This window comes from Harpia harpyja, chromosome 1 (assembly GCF_026419915.1).
Source record: "Harpia harpyja isolate bHarHar1 chromosome 1, bHarHar1 primary haplotype, whole genome shotgun sequence".
NCBI classification, from domain to species: domain Eukaryota; kingdom Metazoa; phylum Chordata; class Aves; order Accipitriformes; family Accipitridae; genus Harpia; species Harpia harpyja.
In genome coordinates this window covers 109239050-109253790 of record NC_068940.1, presented here as the reverse complement: position 1 = coordinate 109253790, position 14741 = coordinate 109239050, and the positions used below count along the sequence as shown (strand labels likewise).

Genomic DNA, 14741 nt, shown 5'->3' with positions numbered 1-14741 from the left:
CTATCCCTCAAGCACCAGGACACAAACCAGCTCTGCATCATGCGGTGCGATGCTCCTCACCCAGCACGGCGGGATTGTGCTTCTCCCAGCACTCAAGACACAGGGCTGCAATTCCCTCCCCACACAGGGCACCGGACAGAGCTCCCCCACGCCAGCCCACAGGGCAGAACTTCCCAGCCCAGTGGGCTGGACAGGACGGAGCTCAGCACAGGGGATGGGCGGGAGCACTTCCACACCAGCACACCAGGCAGGGAGAGCCCTCCATGCCAGCCGGCTCCCCAGCTGGCTCCTTCCCTGAGCAGACGGGATGCAGCCCCTGCCCTGCATGGAGGATGGTGTAGGATGCCTCCCCCTGCATCCCAGCAGGTCCAGGAAGGAGGAGCGGGATCCCACTCAACATCAGCAAAACGAGAAGCAGAGCTCACACTGAGCCACGCCGCACTCTTGAAGCAGAAGTCTCCTTTTTCACCTCCGCTCCCCCCACCCCCGGCTCCCAGTCACATCCAGTCTCTCCCTTCGCACTGCCCTTCTCCTCCCATCCATTCTCCCACTTTGAGCTGGTGTAGCAGAGGTGCCTCTGGATGCCCTGGTGAGTGGGTGGTCACACAGGGAAGAGGCGGGGGGGGGATAATTCCAGCATGTGGGGGCACATGGCAGGGAACCAAGGGCTGGTTCTGCCTTTGGTGCAGGGAGTCCCTGGCCCACAGCTCTGCTCTCTTGCTGCCAAGTCTGTGAAGAGTGTCCAGGAGCAGGGCAGCCTGCAGGCCCCTCAGCCTCGGGATGCTTGTTTGCAAGCTGCCACTGTACCACATCATTATGAGGTGTTTGGGATATCAACAAATTAGCAGGCGTCTGGGAAGAGAAGGATGCAGCACCATTCGTAAATGTCAGCTCGCTGCCTCCTCATTTTGCAGATCATTAAACCCAATATTCCTAACCTGTATTAGTGCAACGGGGACAGGCCCCCTCCACAGCAACAAGCCGCCAGGAGAGCCGCAGCAAGAACATTGCTATGGAGACCCCACAGCGCCTTCTGTCCCAGTGCCCCCAGACCCCCAAGCTGAGCCGGCACGTTCCCACCGCCCCACTGCCTGCCCTGTCCCCGGGGGCATGCTGGGCCGGGGAGGGCTCTGTGCAGCGACACCGGCAGAGATGGGCAAACTCAGCTGTACAACAGAGGACACGCCGTGGGGTACCAAACGTGTGCGTGCGTGCGGGCATGTGTGGGGAAGGACGGCAAAGGCAGTTGAGCCTGCGTGTCAGGAAGAGAAGGTGCTCCCGAGGGACACTGCAGGGCACGCTGTGACTTGCAGAGGGTGTCACCGCATGGGACCAGGAGTGTCGTTTCTATGTATGGGGGGGGGATGCCATATGGGGTGCAGCGTGTGCACACAGCGCAGTGGGGCTGGGAGGCAGCAGAAGGGCCGTGCGGGGTGCATGTATGCACTGGGGGCGGAGGGGGTCACACTGCGGGCGCAGGAGGGACGGCATGGACGGCGCGGGCTTCATGGTGCACGTGGAGGCTCGCTGCGAGACGCACCAGCGGGGTTATGGGTGTGCACAAGAGGGGCAACACGGAGCTGTGCAAGGAACCACAGAACGAGGAGGGTGTGGAGCCGATGGAGATGGGGGACCAGCTGTGGTGTGGCGATGCCCAGGCACAGGCTGCTTTCCTCCTGCCAGGATGGAGCAGGGAGCTTGCAGGGTCTGTAATGAGCAGGAGTGACTTGTTAGCACTGAATTAAGAGCCTTGGTGGAAGGGAGCGCACGGGTGACACAAGCTGCGTGGGGCAGCAGGAGCTGAGCAATAGCAGCTGGAATCCCCAGCAATCTGGTAAGCGCAGCTCAGCCCTGCACTCCCAGCTCGCCGAGATCGGCCTCCGACAGCCCCTGACAGTTGGTATTAATCACGCACATCGCCCCAACACAACTCTTTACTGGCCATCAATTTCCCGTGGGTTTTAAAACTAAAAAACAAAGACAAAACCGCGTCGTTTGGCCGCCACTGAGAAGCACATTAAGGGGCTGTCAGCTTCTCGCCATGCACCCTGCATCACTCTTTAAGCACATGAGAAGTTCATTATCCCCGGAGCTCTGGCAGCCATGGGGATGCTGGCGTAGGGAGCGTCGCAAAGGTGCTGCTGCCATCAGACGTGCCTGGTGGCTCCCCGGGGCCCTCCCGGCTGCCCGAAACAGGAGCCAGAGGTCCCGGCACCGAGGAGGTGCGGCAGCAGCGGGGGCTCTGGGCTCGTCTGTGGCAGGACGGGGCACTCCTGGCCGCAGCGCTTTGCTGGGCAGACTTTCCCGATGGTCCCTGCAGGCTGATGCTGCAACCCCGCCGCGGTGACGAGCTCTTCCCGGGGCTGCTGCGATGACGTTCCCCTGACAGCCTGACACCACGTTTGCCAGCCTGTGGGTGCTCCCTGACAGCCTGAGCCGCACTCTCCGGTTTGGTGACATCCCCGGCAGCCCAATACCACGCTTGCCATAGTTTGCTGATGCTCCCTAGCAACCTGACACTGCGCTCTCTTTAACATGCGACCATGTAAAAAAGCAACAGCTCGTTTGATTTATGATACTTCAGAACAACTAAGATTCAATTGCTCCGCACGTCCCTGGCTCTGATTACCTCCTAAATGAGATAAACTGATGGCAATTTATCCCCAGACCTCACCAACTTTCCCAGGATGCTAACCTGAGACGCTCGTGCCCTGCACACGCAGGCGTCGGGCTGGGTGCATCCGAAGGCAGCCTGGCCGCAGCCCAAGCCGCCTGCTCCTCCGCTCTCCCCTGCTGCTGCTCCTTGTGCCTGGGAGAGCCGCTGCGATGGAGGGCTGAGCCTGACACCGTGCCTGGCCCGATGCAGCTGCTGAGGTCTCCTGGCAGGAGGCTTTGGGGGGTCCCAGCAGCGGTGCTCCTCACACTGGCGTGGTCACGCTGGTGTGAGCTCATGGAGAGCACAGCCGGCCGCTGGGCTGTCCCCCACGCTCCTCCCAAGACAGTCTACCCTGCACAGCGGGATGAGCACCACAAGGGATGGGAGCTCTACCACAGAGCACGGCAGCCCTGCTCTCTGAACAGCGATTTTTACACTTTCACCACATTGACTATGCGAAAGCAAAAAGCTCAGATTATCCTGCTGTGAAAAAAACTGCTGCAACTGTTCAAAAGCAGCTAAAAGAGATTCAAGGAAGAATCAGACATACTTATGGACAGCAGTCCATGACATAAGTCATCAGTCATGCCCATGATGTGGGGCAATGCTCGGCCCCAGTTTCACAGCTGGAACCAATCGCTGACCATTAAGATGTCAGGATGAGACCTCACAGAGAGGCTCATTATCTCTTATTTGCTTGCTGCCAGTTTCCACTTCTAATGCAGGCTGCCATGCAGGACAGTGACCTGGCTGTGACTCCAGTCTAGCGCTCACCGTGAGTGGCTAGAAAGCAGACAACCCTAGCATCAGTCCCAGAGTCACTCCTCTGCATCTGCCCTGGGCTCCCTGGTCCTGGTGATGAGCTGCCACAATGCCCTGAGCTGCACCAGCTCTCGGGAGCAGGCCCAGTGCTTGGAGCAGGACAGAGACAAAACAAGTCTCCCAAGGCGGGTACCACAGGCAGGGAGACCCAGTGCGAATCAGACGTATAGCAGGCAGGGGATCGTCTGCCTGAAAAGGAGTGCGTGATTCAGCTCCGCAATTTGTGCTGAGCACAGGGATGTACGAGGGCCCTTTCAGACAGACATGTCCCCCTCTCCTCAAAAGGGGGTATACAGCTGTTTGCTACTGAAACACTGGACTGGCTACAGGAGGACCAGGCTGCGAACCTCTAAGTGCGCGCTGCCTCCGCACAGCAGCAGCGGCTGGCTCCCGCGGACACGGAGCATGGCACCGCTGGCACGGGTGCTGCCCGCAGCCTCTCCGGACCTGCAGCATGCACAGCCTGGCCTCCCAAGGAGGTGCTGATGCAGGGCTATCCGCAAGGATGGCAGAACTGACCCAGACTTTGGAAGCCCAGTTTTGCAATCAGATCAGTTTTCTAATACAGCAGATTACATAAAAAATAAATAGAAGGCAAGTTTTTGAAAAGCCAACCAAAAAGCCAGAAAACCCACCGCACAATACCCCATGTGGAAGAAGCTGCGTGGGACTACTCTGACCCGGCGTGAGCCTGGGAGCAGCAGGCTCTTGTCATCTCTGCCCGACAACAGCGCTGAGCCAGTGGATACTGCACCTACTGACCGACTGAAGGAGGACACAGGGACTTGGAAGGACTGGATTCAAGCTGGAGACAGAGAGGTTGGATTGCTCATGTGATCGCAGATCACAGATGCTTGCTCTGCTCTGCCGTGCCCCTCCTGCCTCTGCTGTGCTCTCCTAACTCCTCGCATGGCGTCCTCACTGCTCCCTCTCCACTGCTGCACTGGAGCAGGCTAAGCAGCCTGCTGCCACGTGTCCCAGCAGCAGCAGTACCGCAGATCACTGGGGAGGTATTTTTCCTGCTCTCGGTTCTGGTGCCAGAGGCTTCTGGCAGCAGGAGGAGCAACTGCGTGCGAGGTCTGTGCAGTGACAAATGAAGTTTGGTAACTGACACTTCACTGGCAAATGAAGTTCCATGTTGATAAATGCGAAGTAATGCACATTGTAGGAAAAAATTACATTACTCCAACACCTGACAGGGCTCTAAATTAACTGTATCAACACAAGACAAGGCCTGGATATCACTGCAGATAGCACAAGACCTCTTCCCAGCACACCACCATGGTCAAGGACCAGGGCAGGGAATAACAGAAAATATTCTGATGCCCTCATACACATCACGTGGCACCACATCCCCACTATCTGCAGCCTTGGTCACTCCACCTTCCAAGGATACTGCCAAACAGGGAAGGACAGCAAGAGTGAGCATGTGACCCCCCCCAAAAATCCCTATGAAATGACAGAAAAACTGGGATGGCTCAAAGATTCATGGACTTGGCATCCAAGGAGGAGGGTGACAATCAGCTGGTCTGCCCACCTCGATGCAGAGGGCAGGGAATTCTGCCAGGGGCCAGATCACACACGTCTTGTAGAAAAGCGACTAATTTAATTTTAATACTTTGAGCAGTGATTAGTCCATATTACTGCTCCATAAAAGTGTGTCCACATTTAATTACCTTTTCCACTAAGAAATTGTATTCAATTTTGTGTAACTTGAGATCCCAGCCTCTGCACCTTCTCATGCACCCGTCAGCTATGCTGAACAGCCTTGCAGGACCAGACTTCTTTCTCTGTAAGTACTGAAAACATCAGTCCTTCTCTTCTCAGTCTTCATTCTGGTAAGCTGAATACCTTAATGTCCACATCATAAATACATTCATCAGAAATACATTCATCAGACCCAAGTCTGTTCTGGGACCTTCTTTACAACTCTCTCCAGTATTTCCATGCTCTCTTGGAGTATTATTTCCAGGATGAGACACAGTACTTCAGCACGCGCTTTCTTAGTCTCGCGTGTAGGTGCAAAGTCATTCTACTCTTTGCTATCCCACTTTTCAGACATATAAAGAATACATGTCTCTCTTTTTGCCAAAGCACTGGACTGAGAACTGCAAACTGAGAGCTGATGTGGGGAAGGGCCATAATGTGTCTGAAGAGTCAACATATACCCATAGCTAAGAATGCATCAGTTGTTTAACAAAACGTAAATATAGATAATACTTCTTGCTTTCTGTGAGACATCCAGTGTCTATTATAGACTCAAATGATGCTCAAGATGCCTGAATCAACCACCGCAAAGGCGAAGTCTTAGTTGCTGGATGGGGTTAAACCACGACACCTAAACTCAGTGGTTTTCAGATGAAGATAACTACAAAACTGCCAAACTCCTTTGCAGATCATCACCACAACATTTCTAAGAGAGAGAACTTAAGAACAGTTGTTCTGCCATGGGAAACCTGGGCTGCGGGACTACAGGCTGACCTGTGATTTGGAGCAAGATGCCAGGACAGCCACAGCACGCCTTGTTAGGTACAGGCTAACAAATGTACAGGCTAAAATGTTCTGGTTTGGTTTACAGTAGCTATTAGTTTCAAACACTTGTACTTAACCCCTCTCCCCCTGCCTTTAGCCATCTGAATTAAATCTTTATTTTGGTTTACTACAAAAGCTTACTGAGTGCTGTGGGACAGGATGACCTAGGATAAAGTAAAATCTTAAAGACTAAGGATCACTTTTTCCACAGAGGCTAATCATAGATGCAGGCTTTGGAGAACGTGTTTGCCAAGCTGATCTCTCTACCTGGACAAATTTGGATGGCTTTTCATAGCAAAATGCACTCCCTATGCCTTGCAGGCTCCCTGCCAAGCTTGGGTCCCTCTTCAAAAACCAGAGACACCAAAATTTCTCAACAGAAAAACCATCAGTACTTTTAGCATAGGCAAAGCAATGTATACGTCTTCAACTGGTTTCCTGAAGTAGATAAATTTTTCCAAAAGACTCTCAGCTTGAGGTGGATGGCCAGCATAGGTCTTTTAAATGATGAGAGTCTGGCAAATCTACAAGCCAACAGAAACAGGTTCTTTCTTGTGCTAGAAAGTGTTTGCACACCTTAAGCATAGTCAAGCATGCCTTAACTATGTGGTGTGCTCTGCTCTGCTAACACAGTTAGTAATTATTATTACCACTAATAGTATATGCAGTCATGAGCATGATGGCAGTCCTGCTTCCACTGCAGGTGAGAAATCAAGGGCAGATCAAGAGGGGCTGGTTGCTCCTTTCTGCCTAAGCACAAGCCGGCTCGGACGAGGAGCACTCCAAGCCCCGGGACCTGACGAGCCCCGGCAGGACTCCTGGGTGCCCGGCGCTCAGAGCTGCCCCCCAGGCAGAAGACCTTTCCTACCTTCTGCTGCCGTGCTGGGGCCATCAGGCCGGGTCGTCCCTGTGCTCTTTTTCCTGCGATGCTTCTTCCTGTTCGCATGTGGTGATGGAGGTGGCTCCAGCTTCGGGCTGGCAGCACTGGAAATGTTTGGGCTGGAGCTGAGAGAATCGGCAGTACCGTTAGCTGGGAACAAAGATAAAGAAAGTAATGTACAGCAAGACAGTGACAGTCTGTTCTTTCTAGAGACAACCAAGTGTCCTGGAGACAGCCCCGATGCTCTGCCTGGCTCAAAATGCACAGCCCCATGAGACAGGACAGCACCCGCACTCAGCCCCGCTGCATGGGGCAGCTCCGACACCCGCTCCAGCTCAGGGCTGGCAGGCTCCTTGGGCAGGGTCAGGCTGGACACGCTCTGCACTGGGATTCATCCTGGATGATCACACCGAGACAGCGCTGGCACCTACGTAGCCGGGACAAGCGCAGCGGTATCACTGGGGGCAGCCCGACACACTAGCCCCTCGGCGCACGTCCCTGTGCATACTGCTCAATGGCAGTGTCCTCACAGGGCAATGCGTGCGTTTTGGGAAGGGACAGTCCCAGGAGGTGTTTTCGGCCCCCCAGGTGCAGACCCAGGTCCCGGGATCTGCAGTGCTGCTGCAGAAGCATCGATCCCCCACGGCACCGCTCTGCCAGACGAGGTGACTGGGGTTGCCACACTTAGGAACCTAAGCATGATGGTCTCAATAGGCTTCCGATACGGAGCTGAAGAAGCTGCATCCCCAGCAGCAACGCACCAAATTTATCCTCAATCATACTGTTCCTTACAATTAATAGCAGAATTAGAAACAATCAGGGAGCTGCCTAATTACTGTCAATTAGAGCGCGCTAATCAAGCTCCGATCACACACACACACGCTGCCGCTGCACTCACCATTAAATGTCAAATTTCATTAGAGACCAGCAACAAAATCAAAAGCCTGACATTCAATTTCAGCAGCACACACAGCGCAGGCTTCCAATCAGCATAAAAATGCAGACTCCGGGGAAGGCAACGAGGCGCAGGAGCCCTCGCTGCACTGTTAACCCTCTCTGAAATACACTCCTGCCTCTCCAGTGTCCACCCGCCCACAGGGCACGTATGGCAGCTCCGCTCCCAGCTTGCTTCTGCCCTGGGCAGCTTGCTGTCCTCTTTGCAACAAGCCAGTGTCTCCCACTAAGTCCTAACCTCCAATTTCCATGTTTTGTGGCACCTGAAATTAAGAAAGCAATCACAGCATCTAACAAGGGCAGCACCCTCCAGCAGTGGGGACTGCCTGTGACTTGGCAAGCCCTTCTCCCACTCCAGCCTAGCCTCTGCTCTCCCGTTTCAGCCCGGCTCGGTCTCTGGGGCTTGGTCTGTCTCTGTGTGGCAACACAAACATCCAACAGTGGGGCAGAGAGGGCTACAGGCAGTGGCCAGGAGCTGCCCCATGCAGAGGTCTGGCATGCAGCTGGTGTCCTCGCAAGGCTGGGAGAGGATGCGGCAGCAGAGCTCTTCTATCTCTGGTTTCTACTACATTTGACACACACTAGTAGGGTGTTTCTGTTGCTATTTATCCACAGGGAAATAGTTCACCCTTGACAATTAAGAGAGATAAATCTAATAGAATCAGACTTCAGTTTTATAAATATAAATTACTGATACTGTTCAACAGGACTACGCTTGGAACAGGTGTGAGGCACCTTCATCTCCCAGCCTGGATGTCACAGGGGACCTGAACTTTCTCGTCTGAGGCTACACATGGTGCATCCAGCCTACCTCTGCTGCCCACCTGCTCACCGGGATGCCCTCCGGGCCAAACCACGTACCGCCAGCACCCTGCCCCCCTCCGCTCAGCGTAGAGGGTTCATGCATTTCTGCAGCTCCTGCCAACGTGCTTGCAGGCTGCGGTGAGCCTGACACCTCACGCTCCGTGGAGCAGAGATCACCCACGTCCCTGCTCTTCTTACCACCCAGCAGCTAAAGACACAGAGCTGCGGGCTTCCAGGGCCCCCAGTGGGGTAGGGATGGGACTGCAATGGGGCAGGGGCAGAACGTGAAACACGCTCTCTCTACAGGACTAGGTATTGCTTGCTCTCCCTCTTTCCCCAGCAGGACAGAAGTGAGCTCCTCTGACGCACCCAAGGACTTCCAGGTCCCCATCTCACCATGGGAACCCTTCCACAGGCATGCGTGGGACCTCCCGGTTCCTCCCTCCGAACCAGCTGGCCTTACAGGCAGCCCCTGGGTCTCCGCGGGTGGGCGCAGAGGTCCTCCCATAAAGGACAAACACAAAACGTGCTGGAGCGCGTTTACATGGCCTGTACAGCTCGTCCCACCCCCGTCCCATGTGCTCTCCAGGTCACAACTGGAGGAGGCAGCCCGTCCCTAGGAGCCGTGAAGGCAGCCTGCACCCTCTGCATGCGCCTGCAAGTCTGCTCCGAGCAGAGAAATATTCCTCATCCTGCCCCGCCATTTAGAGCTGGAAATAACAGCGGAGAACTCAGACCCGGGCTGCACTGACACGGTGGCACAGCCAGGGTTCAGGCGCGGCTTCGGCTTAGCTCAGCCCTGCAGCAGAGGGGCGGACACGCTGCTGCCGCGCAGGACACACTGCCTGTCCCCCCAAAAGCCCTCTCCCTCATGATGCTGAGAACCCACTTTTTCTGCTGGCTGCTGCCCGTGCAGGTACACAGCCCGGAGAGCTGCCAGCCTGGTGTGTGCACAGCCCAGGGCTGCTCCAGCTGACCGGGACAGGAGCCCAGGGAGCTGCTCGCCACCTCCCGGGGGCCAGGGCTTTGCTCCAGGGGCTCCACCTGCCCCAGCCCTTCCTCGACAGCCCTGAGCAGTTCTGCAGACGGGAGACAGATGCTGGGAGGTATGAAATTGCTGCTTTTCCCACCAGCGCAGCGGTGATGGTGCCGCGAGCTGTGAGCTGGGTGACGGACTGCGAGGCTGCTCCAGGAGGCTCCCGGGACAGCCGGGCCGGTCGCCCCTCGTATCCTGCGGGCCCTTCAGCACGGCCGGCCCAGTGACGTGTCTGTGGACCACTAACACCAGGGCAGGGCAAGGCAGGACCGACCCACAGGGCTTGGGGTCCAGCACAGTGCAGCGGGACCTGAGAGTGGACGAGCAGCCTTCAGTGCTCGAGACACACAATTAGCGCTGAGCTGACATCTCACCCCTCCACATCACCGGGAGAAGCAGCAGCTTCTCAGCTCCCGTTTGCGTCAGTCTCCCGGTTACTTTGCATGAAAGAGGTAGATTGCTTCGGGTGGCTGCAAGCGCAGCAGGCTCCTCCCGTGGACAGGGAGCAGAGGCTGGCTTGGTCTCCTGTGACACTCAGGCCAGAGCCAAGGCAGGCAAAATGCACAGCATGGCCACGCCAGGCCCTTGGGCTCCTCAGGGGGACTGCTGGGAGGAAGACGAGACCTGCTTGGATGGCTCCCGGGGCGGGAGGCTATCCAGGCGGACAGCTGCTGTCCGGAAGGGCTGTGCCACAAAATTCACCTGTGCAAAAGCAAGGTGCGTGCAGACCGCAGCGCTGCCTGTCTGCTCACCTGCACCAGGGAGCGCAGACCCCGCTGCTGCGCGTACAAGGGCACGCTCGGCAGTTAGCACGGGAGGCTTTGCTGCCTGCCTGCACGGCTCCAGTGGGCAGAGCGAGGTGCTGCCCGCGGTGGGGCACCCCTCTCCCGGCCCGAGGACCGGTCCTGCAGCATCCCAGCAGATGCGCCTGTGTCCGAAGCAGCGCGCGGAGCGGCGGTCCCCCCTCGCACCCCGCTTCCTCCGGTGCTGGAGGAGCGGAGGCTGCCCTGCTGCACCCCGTGTCCGAGGCGAGGGGAGGTGGGGGGGGCTGCCGGCACATTAATGCTCAGAGCTGCGCCCTTCCGCTCCCGTCGCCTGCGCTGCCCCATCAGCAGTAACAGTCTGATTAATTCGCTTCCAGCAGGGAGCTGATGGGGCCAATGATGGAGCCGCTGCATCAGGCGCGCTGAAATTGATAGTTTTTCACAGTTACAAATGAGGAGCCTCCTCAGCTGCAAATGGCGCCCGCACAGTCGGACTCCGGTAATGATCATAAAGAGGCTCTCTTTAAACTGCGAAAGCCCCTGGGACCGAGCGGGGGGGCGGCTGCCGCGCTAATGAGAACTACAAGGGGCGAGCAGGCATGGAAATGGCTCCTCCACTCTTGATGTGCATTTAACTGCTTTTTTAGTGCGGCGGCAGAGCCAGGAACGAAGGAGTGATGAATGCAGCACAAAAGCATTTATTTTCCAATTCGGCAAAGTGGCTACGTTGGGAAATGTATGAATTATTTTAATTCACTCAACTGTCCTGAAACATCACAGAGAGCGAGTGAGCGTGGGGGGAGGGGGCGGGCGGCGCTCAGTGTGTGCTCCAGAGACAGGAATTACTCCTATTCGTTCAACTGCCCCAAAATCTGGGAGCTGGGGGTGCTGACGAGGAGCAGAGATGGGGGAAAGCAACGGTTACCCCTTGCACGGTGAGCTGAGAGTGGGGCAGGTGGAGGAGAGAGGTCAGAGCAGTCCTCAGAGCAGCATCCCTTGACTGGAGGGAGACTGCTTTACCGTGCCCGGCAAGAGAGCTTCTCCCCCGTTTGGACACTGCCAGCTGACCTCACGAAGGCGGACAGTCCCAACAAGGCCCCGAGGGCTGTGTCTGACACCCATGAGCAAAGTCTGGGCTCGCAGCCACAGGGCATAGCTCAGGATTGCCCCATCACCAAAATAAGCCTCCCCACCTGCTGCAGCTGAGGGGAGCAGGGTCAGAAGTGCTACTTACAGGGGTTGGGGCAGCTGCCAGGGATAGCCACAGCCTCATTCCACTGGTCTGCGCTGGAGACGGAGTAGGAGCGCTGGTGCATGCCGTCTGGCTTTGAGCTGAAGCCCACCAGGTTGATGCCGCTGATGGAGCGCTCTGAGTGCAGGGAGGTACTGCTGGTTGAGTGGGGAGCACCTGCAAGAGAGACATGAGTTTAGCACGGACCAGCTGCTGCCCTGAAGCACAGTGGAAGAAGGAAAAGCTGTCCTGTACCTGATGTGACATGCCCCCGGGTGGCCCTGCCTGAGGACAGGCTCTGTCTGGCTCTCCTCTCCCAAGGGGTGCAAGTGCATCAGCCCCCAAAGGTGCTGAGAAAAGAGCATTGCCCAGCACACACCACTTCTCAGAGGGACACCCAGCTTGATGGATTTCAACGCAGCACCCTGGGATGCATAGCTAGGCACCCTGGCACACAGCCTCCTTCTCCAGCCAGATTTTGCAGCTGGAGTTCACGGTCTGCTCATAATTTTCACTATAGCCTCAGGTACTTGGACAAACACAAACCCATCCCATAGCCCGCGTGTCCATCCTCACTCCTTAACTTCACCTCTTGTATGTCCCGAGCAAGAAACACAACCATGTTGGAGGCACTAGGAGTGAATGGAAAATCACACGGAGGATGTCAAAGGGACAAACAGGGGAACAGACATCTGTAAGGTGGGGATTGTGGGTGGGAATGCCTCTTCCCACTAGCTGAAAACCCCTGCGGCTGAGCCCAGGAGCTTGAACCCCCAAGAAAGGAGTGGTTTGGGGACTAGAGGCCATCACAGAAGACAAGATCACTCAGTGATTCAAAATGGGTCAAGTGTTTCTGGATTACAAGAATATACACAATTTCCAGAATAGTATACAGAGCAGTTCTGACAAGGAGCAAAAATCTTGCTGTTCAAGGATGCAGGCAATCTGTTAAGGAGGATGACGCTGCCCTAGAGAGATTACCCTACACCTGCCCACTACAAGCACTTTCCTATGCCTGCCCTTAGGGCATTCAGCTCCAGCCACCATAGAGCAAGTGCTCTGGGAGCTCAGGGGCGAGCAAAGGGTCCCTTTCCCTACTCTGAAGCTATGTTTCTTCCTTCCACGCCTGGAGGCGCAAATGCTGGGCTGGGACTCCCACACCAGCCCTTCTGTCCATGGATGAGTGCAAGGCCCGTTGAATGGCTCCAGCTGCAGTGCGCCTGGCTGATGGGACACACAGCCACAGCCTGACCCGTCTGCTTGCTCCAGCCCCGCCAGAGGCGACCACCCCGTGGCCATGAAAGGAGCCAGGCTAAGAGAAACCAAGCAACTTGTTTCATGGGACTGGGATGTAAGTGGGATCCTTCCACAGAATCAGGCTGGAGAGCAGATGGACACCTGCAGGAGCAGGTCCCCAGCTGGATCTGCTGCAGCCAGGACAGCTCACCTGACCATGTCTTTGCTGTGTAAAACCAGCCTCATTTTGCTCTCACAGCACAGCTGAGGTTGAGAGGGACCTCTGGAGGTCATCCTGTCATCCTGGTCAAGCCAGGCCACCCAGAGCCAGTTGCCCCAGACCGTATCTGGATGGGTTTTGAGTATCTCTAAGGAGGGAGACTGCACAACCTTGCTGGGCAACTATTCCAGTGCTTAGCCACCCTCCACAAAGAGCAGAGCCCTGTAAAATCCCATGTGGAGCCCTGGATTCTGTACATAAAGTTACATTTCTGTCCCTGCTGTTTCCATGAAAACCTAAGAAATGTGATCTGAATGTCACTGGTGCCTGAGTGCTGCCTGAAGCTGCAGAGTGCCTGAAACGACAGCTCAAGAAGCCCAAATTCCCCCCTACAAAAGGTGGATCCAAGGTGTGTGCTGAATGGAAGGGTGATGTGGGCCATCAGCCCTGCATCAGGCATGCCTGCCATCCACAACCACCTTTCATTCATCGCCAGCACGGCGGGTGCCTCCCGCCCTTCTCTTCCATGTGCCCACCCCGGACCAAAAATCCCCTTTCTCTGCTGCACTGTGTAGGGACTACCTGTAAGCCCTGCCTGCAGATCCTGCCTGCCCCGGCAGCGGCAATGCAGAGCTCGCGTGGCCGCGGTGCCCTGCAGCCCCGAACTGCCAGGGCCCTTGCCCGTGGGGCAGGAGCAGCAGAGCCGCCGGCTCGTCTGCCTCCAGCCCGGCTGCCGCACGCTCCCCCTCCCTCCCCTTGTTCAGCGCCACAGAAACACGTGTAAAACCATGACACTGACTTTGCCTCTAATTAGCCCTTAATTTACAAGACACACTCGGAAGGGTAATTAGCTGGCGCTCCGCTCCTGACTGCCGCATCCATCTCCTCTCGCCTCCTCGTGGGAGGGAGCCTGCTGCCACTGGAGCAGGGACAACGCTGCTCTCCCGGGACTGGGAAGAGCTGGGTCCTGGGGACCGTGCTGCTGGGCTGGGACAGGATGGGATGGCACAGGACGAGCTGCCCCCAGAGCTCAGGCAGTGCCCGCCAGCCCCAAGCCAGGCTGCGCACACAGCACGTGTCTATTGCCACAGCCACAGAGGAGAGGGAGGCAAACACCAGGAGCGCAGAGTGCCTGGGAGAAGCTCCTCCAGCAAAGGGGAAAGTCCTGCAGAGCCCCAGGGAGCCCAGATTTGCCCCTTGCACCTCCACCCCAGACACACTGGGAGCCCAAGCCTGCAGGCACGTGCCCTTCCACCATCTCCTCCGAAGAGCAGCGTGGGCTGCCGCAGACGCCCAAGTGCCCCAGCCCTGACCAGAGCCAGGGACATGCGATTCTGCCGTGGCCAAGGCACCCTCCAAACCCGCGCCCAGCAATGGACCTCCTCGGTGTTGTGGCACTGTGCGGTGGGTGAGGCTGGGCAGCAGGAACGAGTGCTGGCAGCAGGAAAGAAATATGCTGTGGTCAGACCCGCAGAGCAGCAGCCCCAGGCACCTCAAGTGCCTGCCCCGCAGCCCCGCTCGGCTTTGCCAGTGGCCGCCCTGGGAGCACACCACGCTGCCAGGGCAGGCGGCCGCAGCTGCGGCGTGACCCGCGCCAGGCCTGCGG

The 14741-nt window shown here is 56.8% G+C and overlaps 1 protein-coding gene across 2 annotated transcripts in view; it reads right to left on the bottom strand.

The window, feature by feature from the left end:
- AGAP3 (ArfGAP with GTPase domain, ankyrin repeat and PH domain 3) overlaps positions 1–14741 on the bottom strand; it is a 152794-nt gene that overhangs the window by 10558 nt on the left and 127495 nt on the right. For both annotated transcript variants that reach the window (XM_052809928.1, XM_052809919.1), the window contains exons 12-13: positions 11683–11856; positions 6879–7040 (exon numbers count right to left, since the gene is read on the bottom strand). In XM_052809928.1, the coding sequence (XP_052665888.1) occupies positions 6879–7040; positions 11683–11856 (336 nt within the window). The remainder of the gene's footprint in view (positions 1–6878; positions 7041–11682; positions 11857–14741) is intronic.